This window comes from Ambystoma mexicanum, chromosome 6q (assembly GCF_040938575.1).
Source record: "Ambystoma mexicanum isolate Mex_15411 chromosome 6q, UKY_AmexF1_1, whole genome shotgun sequence".
NCBI classification, from domain to species: domain Eukaryota; kingdom Metazoa; phylum Chordata; class Amphibia; order Caudata; family Ambystomatidae; genus Ambystoma; species Ambystoma mexicanum.
Genome location: NC_090937.1, coordinates 1,484,575,762 through 1,484,585,374, shown reverse-complemented (window position 1 = coordinate 1,484,585,374; position 9,613 = coordinate 1,484,575,762). Strand labels below are relative to the sequence as shown.

Here is a 9,613-nt window from a genome sequence, read left to right as displayed (position 1 = left end):
TCCCATAAGAAAATAGTTGGGCTTGCTGAAAATGTGTAATATAGGGCCAGATTGATAATTATTTACAGGGCCTCGTTTCCAGTCCACCCCTGCCTATGAGAAATCTAACATAAGTGTCTTAACCCAACTGTATAGTGTGACTTCTAGTGCTGCACTTTCACAAAAGCAAATGTACAATTATTTTCTCTGATAGGTAAAGATTCTGCAGCCTGGCCCCCACCTGTTGCATACTGTTTCATTTCCCCATACAAAAACCTCACGAGAGGTTTACCTCCTCTCACGCGGTATGCCCTGATCTGTCCATGTATTGACAGACAGCCTGCCAGCACACAAGGCTGAATCACTGTAACCTCCCTCCTATTACTTAATTCTGTGCACATACACCTGCACCTGCAGCTATGCATATTTACACATCAGTGTGGTTTTTCCTGTTCTGGGCTACAGTCGTCAGAGAAAAGATGGCTCTCCTCACTGTGGTCGCCTGTGTGTTAGCTGCCTTTCTTCAAGGTCAGAGGTGTTCAGAAAATTCTGGCTTAAATCGAAAAGAGGACTGTGTTGTCTATTGTGTGCATATTCTTTTTTAACTTAATCCAATATGCTTTCCCTCTCCAGGAATCAATGGAGCGATTGTTGCGACTCAGAATCCGGATTCCTTATCTATGACTCTTGACGAAGGGGTACAAATAAACTGTGACTTGACTCTCACCACCAGCGGAGCCCCAGCAGAGGATCATGCAGATTTCTACTGTCAGGTTGTTAACCCGCTCACTTTCGGAAGCCGCAACACACTTGAGAAAAAACGTGAGCATATTTCTTTGCCTTCCACGTACAATAACGATTCCTAGTTTATTAATATTTAATGTTTCTGTAGTTATTTCTGCTACATGTCATTTTTTCTATAAGAGCTTAATTGCCAACAATGAGACAGTGATTGCTTTGTTCTTATGGACATAAAACTCCGGACAAGTTCTTCTACTATATTTATTTATTCATATACAGGAGGATCACAAAAGGAACATATGCATATTGTTATCCCTGGTTTAGGAATAGTGATTGCATTATGATTTGTAAACAGTAGATTGTCTACAGATGGGCTGCAGGTAAGTAAAAAAAGTCAGAGCACACTTGCAGTCAAGGAAACACTTGCACACTGTAGTTATATACAACTATGGTTATTTATCATATACTCTAAAGCAATACTAAACACAATACTAGGCTTTAGGTAAGTAATGGTTCACACATATATATATATATACACGGTAAGATATTTGCATTCATTACTCGGTTTTCAATAGTAGACCGTAGATGGAACGAAGGTAAGCAGTCAGAGTAGCTTAAGGTTAGCAAATTGCAATAGTAAGTATCGTGGCGTGGGAAGTGTATGTGATTTTCATGCTATTTTGAACTATATTTGCCAGTCTGAATGTAACTTGTTTTAATTGTATTTGCGCATCCTTTACCTAAATGTCCTATTTGTATGTACAGTGGCATTTCATTTTAAACCTCTGTTGGCTTTGGATTTATTTGTGTATTTACTTCTAGCTTCTGTCTTTGCCAATGTTTTGCTGAGGTAGTGCCAATATGCCTCTTTTGGTGAATGTTGCACTTCACAAATATTGGTAACATAGCAAATGATATCAACCAACATTTGATGCAAGAGCAGATCAATCCTGGGATAACCTTTAAGCAGCTAATACTTAGGAAGTCAATCCCTATCTGGGGATGAGAGGCTCAAAGACAGTCAGATGGGGCACAGGGAGACCAGGGGCTGTGGGCAGGAGAACAGAGGAAGGCAGACACTATGAAAGTATTCAGAAGATTCTTCTGCGTTGCAGGTTAGTAAATTTGATGGAATAAGGAGGTTTCATGGAGGTTAGATAGACCCCCTGAAGGATCGCAGCCCCAAGGACCACTGTCCTTATGTCAGGCAGAACATGATTGGGTTGTCCACCCCAACACGTCTTGGGATCCTCGGGAGGAGCATGAATCAACATAGCAAGCACCCAAGTAAGCCTCTAGGAGCAGAACAATACCTTTGGTGAAGAAGAAGCAATGTCACCAGCGGTCCCCAAGGAGAGGTGACAGCATGCTCCGGTTCACATTCCTTGGCCTTGGCAGCTGAAGAAAAGCTTTTGGCAGGAGCAGATAGTCACCTTCTTGCGATGGGATATCCAGCAGATGATCCTCTACCCCTTACATTGCGTAAAACGCATTGTGTTAATAATTATATAATTGAAAATGCACTATTAGCACAGTGCATCATTGATGCATTTTTCTGCAAATTAATAGATCAGGCTTGTAACACCCTAGCAACAGGATGAAAGGTCAGCAGATACGAAGATGACAGTGATGGTAACCGTCGATAAGCACAACGAGATGCAGCGAAAAGCTGCAGGATATGCTGTAAAATGTTAAAGTGAAGACACCAGACAGGTAGTGGCACAAATTGAAGCCAGATTCATTATGGGGTAATTGTCATGGTTGGGCCGAAGAGCGAGGGCAGGTATGGGGGCATGAAGGGAGTTGAGGCTGTTGTTCCAATTTTTCTAATATGGAGAATAACCACTACTTCTGTGTGATCTAAAGTAACACTGTTAACCTATCAGGGTGCATTATTTCCCCCTTGCAGCCCTATCTATTTGTTGTTCCCTAGTGAGCCATTAAAGTGGCATAGGGATAGGAGTTTCTCGATAAGGATAATTTACAGCCTGCTTGAAGCTTATTTAGCTTTGTCACGATTTATTAGGCAGTTACTCTCAACTCAGGGAGTGCCTCCCCCTCAAGCATGGTGGCACGCACCTAAGCGGTTACACAGATTCAACTTTAGTGAGTCCTTCAACCTGTCTCGCACAAACCCAACAAATAGCCTCTGTACCACCAGAGCTAGGATTCAGGCCAATGTATAGAAATAATTTATATTTATTTAAGGTTTGACAAATAATAATAGCAACCAGAACATCAGTCACCAATGCGTGGCACAACACAATGTCACAATTTCCAATTACTTGCACCAATTGACTGTCTTGAATTTCTAATGAGCGTACAGATCCTACAACACACAGGTCAAATTTAGAGGCTCTACATCAAACACACCCAGAGGATTTCTTACACATTAACAATTATGAAATTTGAATAGCCCCCAGTGATTGCTTGGGTTATCACAATGCTCCTCTCTCCCAGCAACCCCCTCGCCCCCAGGCATCAGTTATAAATGACCCCTTAATTTGAAGGAAAGGTACAGGGAGTGGGAATACAGTAGAAACAATGTTTTGGCGTTTTATTAAGAGGCAGGGTTAGACAAATAGACACAATGAAAAAAATTGTTTTGGGTTTTTTAATAGAAAGCTAAAGCCAGGAAAGAAACTCAAACAGAACATAGGTTTGGGCTTTTTATTAGCATGAAAGGCAGAGCTTTGGGAAAATCATATTGGGATGCAAGTAAATACAGGGGAAATCTCATTTTGCAAACTCTACATTCACTTGACTGGCAGAGTTTTACGATTACTTATTTTGGGATTATGGACACCCACCTTTGGTACAGAAGACAGGGGTTTCAGAATGGTAGAGCCATCCAAGTACCGTATTGTCTATACTGGCTCTAACACAATGTGCATGAATTTGATAGTTTTGCAATCAAACAACACTCATCCTGTGATTTTTTATATGGGAATTAATTGATTTAACTTCAATTCAATGCGCTAAGGATCTACACAGCTTCCCCCCTCCCCAGAATTTAATGGAAAGGATTAAGGCATGCAGTTCCCAACGCAATTCAATTTGAATGGATAGGGTGATTTTTCTAAAGTGGGATTAATTTGAGTTGGATTCTATAAAATGTGCCACGGGTCTCCTCAATTCCACCCCCCTACCCTCTATGCAAGATGGAGATTATGGCTGGCAGATCCACCCACACGTTTATTGGCATTTAGATTAATCTACTTACATGGGAGGCTTTGGCTATGGGGCATCCAGGGAAACAGCATGGCTCCTCTGAGGACAGGGCAGATCTGGTCAAAGCTTCTAGATTTCCCAGTCTCCATCTCCCATGCAATGTGTAAGGCCTGGGTAGCTATTCCTGTCTCTCTGCTAGTTCTTTGCAAGAGTCCAGAAGCAGACTACCTCCAACAATAGAGTGGAAAAGTCAAGGGAAAAATCAAAGGTCCAAAGAAAGGTCCCAAGAGTCAAATAGTCAAAGAAAGATCAGCCAGTACTGATCTTTTATGGGGCTGGTGACACTCCATTATTATCATAATTCCCATGCTACGGATTGGCCAGCTCTCTCCCTTTCCCTACCCCCAATATGCACACTGCCTGCTAATAGTACAAGGAGTTAGGGTGTGGGAATGTTGGTGGCTGAGGGAGGAGAAAGATGCATCATCCAAAATGACAAGTTTTCAGTGTCCTTAAAATCTAACAACGTGGCAGTTACCCTCATTTTTCAGATAACTGCAGGCACTTATATGTTTTTGAGTTCTATAATAAAATACTAATCATAACTCGGCATGCCCTTCATAGGAGGAGCTACTATTTTTATCGATTTACTCCTGAGCCGAAATAGTCACAAATCTGCCCCTTCCTGATTCAAACCATACTTCCATAACCTATAATCACACCAACTTTCTATTCCCTCAGAATTATGGGTAGGCCGGAATCGTAATTGGCTTCATAACTTAAATTGCATACATCACACAGGATTCATATTTACATGGTACCAACAGGCTTTTTCTCCCCTTTACCATGAGTCTGGGTTGCACTGGGAAAAATGATTCTCTTTTTATTAAATAAAAGGTGGCCCAATGTTAATCGTATGGCAAGGCATCACATGGGTCCCCAGTTTCACATAGCCCCCAAGTATTCCTAAGTTGCATTTCTCCATCGTCACCTGGCCCGAATATCTGCTTATCAGCAATCTGTTTTATACACAATGTTTAATCTCCCATTAGTGGCACTGAAGCCATTTCTTGAGGTCGAATTAGCCCTGAAAAGGTAATTTCTGTTTCCCACTAATGCACAGATAATGGGGAGGACTAACCTGAAAGGTAATTTCTGCTGGCTGTATTATCTGCAATTCGAACAATTTTGATCTAATTCTTTGTGTGTATAACTGAACCGAGCCTGCTTTTCCTGGTAGGCTGAGCCCACAGTTCTTGAGGTGAAAGTTTCATAGGCACTAACATTTCAGTTCAGTGTCAAAAACTCCAGCTGCATCCAAACTTCAGAAAATACAGCTTTAAATCTACAAGATGTGCTTACATGTAACATTTTAGCATTGTATCTGGGCATGTTGTTTGAATTACAACCTTTCTTGACAGACGGATTGGACAGATATAAGTTCACTTTAGGTATTATTCACAGATAGGCCACAGTTACATAAAAAAATCCAACAAGTAGGCCTTTTACATTTGAATCTCTGTTTTTTTGTGAAAAATAAGTGTCTTTCTCTGAAATATGTCTCTTGACTCAACTTTTTACTCCTCTTTGGTATTTTTCACATGCCTATCCTTTTCATGTACATTTCCCATGTGTACTGCTGCAGTTTTGAATCTGCCCAAAGGAGCCTTTTCCCAGTTTACACGAAGTCAGCATCTGCAGCACCACAGGTCATGTCACATTCATTGGGCATATCAGCAGTTTTAAGCTCTCAGGTAGAGTCCCTTTCACTTGCAACCGGTCCATTTAGGGGAGCTTGCTAGGCCCATTTCTTTCCATTTCACAAGGCCTTATGTCGAAAAATGACTGTTTATATTTCAATGGAACTCCACATTAGTCAGCTTCACTCTCACAACAGGGCCTAGCATGGCCTCTCCATCTCTGTCACTCTCCGGCTGTATTTTCACCCCACAGTCTGTAATGTATATTTTTATGTTTGAATAATATATTACATTAATGATTTATTTTTGTAAATTAATCCACAGATGAATCTCCCAATAACCTATTTTGGAGGAAGCGGTTGACCGTTTATAAAAGAAAACGCGGTGAGTGACATAAATCAAACTTGTCTGTGCATCAGTTAAAACTATTGACTTTGCAATTTAGTATAGTTTCCTTATATGGTTACATTTGGCTGTGCAGAACAATAATCCATTTTGTGGGTGAAAGCTGTTGTCCCTATGCCCAAAAAATACATATGATCCGTACTGTTAAGGAGTGCTCAGTCTCCATAGCAGGCTTAAATGGGGGTTATGAACGCGAATCGCATTACCACTATTGTAGCATGTTTCATTTGCATCAATCCAACAGAACCTAGATTCGACCCGACTCAACCACACAATTGAACAGCTGGAAGCTATCTTGTCACTCAGGACTTGACCCAGCAGAAGAATCCATTTAACACGAATCAACTGCCAACTGGAACCCTTTGTAACCTATCAAACGGCGTTGGCTCAAATGCTTACTTGTTCCAAACTGAGCCCCATCTCAATGCCAACTCAGTATCTACTAGTTGCTGAACCAGTGTGATGTGAACCCCCCACAAGACTGCAAGAAAGCGCACAGATAAACTACTCAATACTTTACAAACCCCCATGGTCATGAAATAAGATTCAATGAAGAGATGTTGTCCCCCTGTTCCACGATTTGGACTGTACTAATGTATAAGCTCCCCATCTCTGCGTTTGTCTTACAAGACACGTTCTTGAACACTGACATTATGGCAATTTAGTACCTGAACACCCCTTCTCATCTATCCAGTGTGCTATTCTACACTTGAGTTTTGTTTATGTGTTTCTTTACGTGGGTGGGTTTGTGCAGGTGTTTTGGTTTATTTAATTTCATTTCTTTTGTTTTATTAGAAGTCTTCTATTTTATCATTTTATAGACTACTGCTATCACCTCACAAATCGTTGAACCGTCTAACATTGGAATCAGGTATTTTCAAGTGAATCTCTTCTCCTGGTCTGCCTTTGTGGATCTAGACAATGATTAAAGCCCTTTTGCACCTTTTAACATCAAGATATATCTTTTTGGATTTCCTGCCTGTTTTCCTCCATGCCTAATTTTCCAGAGAGCTTCTACACATACCTATTCTGCATCTTGTGTATTCTTTTATAGGGATGGGTTGTTGACACAGTTTTTAATAATTATAAAATTGATGTATTTTATTAATGTATACATATTATTTATTAAACCTTCAATGGACAGTTTTTTATTTTCAAACTGTTGTACTATTGCTTTTTCGGGGAAGTGTAGCCATCCCTTGGCTAACAGTATCGCAAAAGGAGAAGGATATATATCTCTTAGCTATGCCCATTGTACCTTTATGATTGGGATCACTGTTAGTTTGTAGAGGTGCGGTGGCTATTATGCAGTTCAGAGTCTACCTTTCCTTGTGTTCTTGCAGACCAGACGTCATTTTGTCACAGCCACCTTGGTAGAAACCCCAAAAAATCCCTGTTTATAGTGAGAGCCCTTTTAATAAAATTTGACTTTGTATTAACTTGTATGCAGAATCTATTCATGTGTGCTCCTCAAATGTGAAAACCTGTTGGCATTCCCAAGCCGGTTGGAAATCTTCCATGGTGGATGATAGATGATAGCAATCATTTTCATATGATGGGAGTTCCAGAAAATGACATGGTAAAACAGGAAATGTAAGGGTAATTCCTTGGTTTTGTGCTGGCAATAGATTGTAAAATATGAGAACACTTGGGGATAGGATTCCAATCATAATCGGATGATACATTATGATTAAATTGATTTCTGACCATTACATAACGAAAAACGGATTGTGTTAATCATTATTTCATTGAAAATGCATTATTAGCACATTGCATAATTAGCACATTTTTCTGCAAATGAATAGATCAGGCTTGTAACACCCTAGCAACAGGATGAAATGTGAGCAGATGCAAAGTTGACGTTTACCTGTCGATAAGAACAACGATATGCAGAGACAAGCTGCAGGATATGCTGTAAAATTTTAAAGTGATGTCACCAGAAAGCAAGTGGCGCACATTGAAGCCAGATTCATTATAGGGTGAATTGTCATGGTTGGGCCGATGAGCGTGTTAGGCAGAATCACCTGCAGTACCCTTTCGGAACACTACAGGTAATTAGTACTACAAGTGTAAGCACAATTTCACCTTTGGTACAAGCCTGTACTTCATAGTAAAGTGGTAGCGATGGCTGAGCCCGCAGACTTATCTCAAGGGTTTAAGTGAGCAGTAGAACAAGTTACACAAATGACCAACCAATACAGTGATTCAAGTAAACACTTCCTCAAGGTTTCTTAGTAAAATAATATACATTTATTTACTCAATCATTTATAAAACATTACACCAGCATAAGCAGCTCAATATCACACACTAATGCACCACAAAAATCCAACCGGTAAGTAACTGAACAAGTTTAACTAAAAAATGAAGTAGGCCTTAAATCGAAAATCACTGTTTTGTACTGGCTTTTATATTTCAATGGAACTCCACATTGGCCAGCTTCACTTTCACAACAGGGCATCGCATTGGCCTCTCCATCTCTGTCACTCTGGGGCTGTATTTTCACCCCATAGACTCTAATGTATGTTTTTATGTTTGAACAATATATTTGGGGTCTTATTTATTTTTGTAAATTAATCCACAGATGAATCTTCCCATATCCTGTTTTGGAGGAAGCGGTTGACCGCTTATAAAAAAAAACCTAGCGAGTGACATCAATCAAACTAATGTCTCTACATCTGTTACAACTATTGACTTTGCCATTGTGTGTTTAGTATAGTTTCCTTATATGGTTAAATATTGGCTGTGCATAACAATAACACATTTTGTGGGTGAAAGCTGTTGTCCTTATGTCCAATAAATACACATAATCCGCACTGTTAAGGAGTGCTCAGTCTGCATAGCAGGCCTAGTTGGGGGTTATGGACACGAAGCACATTTCCACTATTCTAGCATGTTTGATTTGCAAGATTTTTAGCACAAGGTTATTACATCATAATTCATCATTGAACCTCTTGGTATATGTGCTCTACAAACAGAGAGAATGTACAACTCTGAATACGCTGCCACAGAAGGGGGCAGGTGGTCTATTGGTTTAATTGGTTACCTTGGACATTTATCTCCAATCCCAGTTTTGGTACTTTACCCAGAATGTGCGTGGGTGATCAGGGGTGGACTGGTCTATATGGAAATCTAGAGATTTCCCTGTAGGCCTCTGCAGCCTGGGCCTCTTTTGTCTGTTAACCTATTTAATTTCCAAATTTTCACATAGGAAAATGGTTGGGCTTGCTGAAAATGTGTAATATGGGGCCACTTTGATAATTATTTCCAGGGCCTCATTTGGCTCCCAGTCCACCCCTGCCTATGAGCAATCTAACATAAGTGTCTTAACCTAACTGTATAGTGTGACTTCTAGTGCTGCACTGTTCTATGCGCAACACCTCATACCCACATGTTCCTATTGTGTGCTCTATCCTTATTACTCAGCTGTATTAATGTGTGTAAGAAAAGACGCTTTTTTACAAAAGCAAATGTATAATTATTTTCTCTGATAGGTAAATGTTCTGCAGCCTGTCTCCCACCTATTGCATACTGATTCATTCTCCGATACAAAATCCTCACAAGAGGTTTACCTCCTCTCACGCGGTATGCCCTGATCTGTCCATGCATTGACAGACAG

At 40.3% G+C, this 9,613-nt stretch overlaps 1 protein-coding gene across 1 annotated transcript in view; it reads left to right on the top strand.

Moving 5' to 3' along the window:
• The first annotated feature begins 401 nt into the window (after positions 1 to 401).
• Positions 402 to 9,613, top strand: part of LOC138516801 (uncharacterized) — a 98,639-nt gene continuing 89,427 nt past the window's right edge. The window contains exons 1-3 of the mRNA XM_069632209.1: positions 402 to 507; positions 613 to 801; positions 5,916 to 5,975. Of these exons, the coding sequence (XP_069488310.1) occupies positions 459 to 507; positions 613 to 801; positions 5,916 to 5,975 (298 nt within the window). The 5' untranslated portion in view covers positions 402 to 458. The remainder of the gene's footprint in view (positions 508 to 612; positions 802 to 5,915; positions 5,976 to 9,613) is intronic.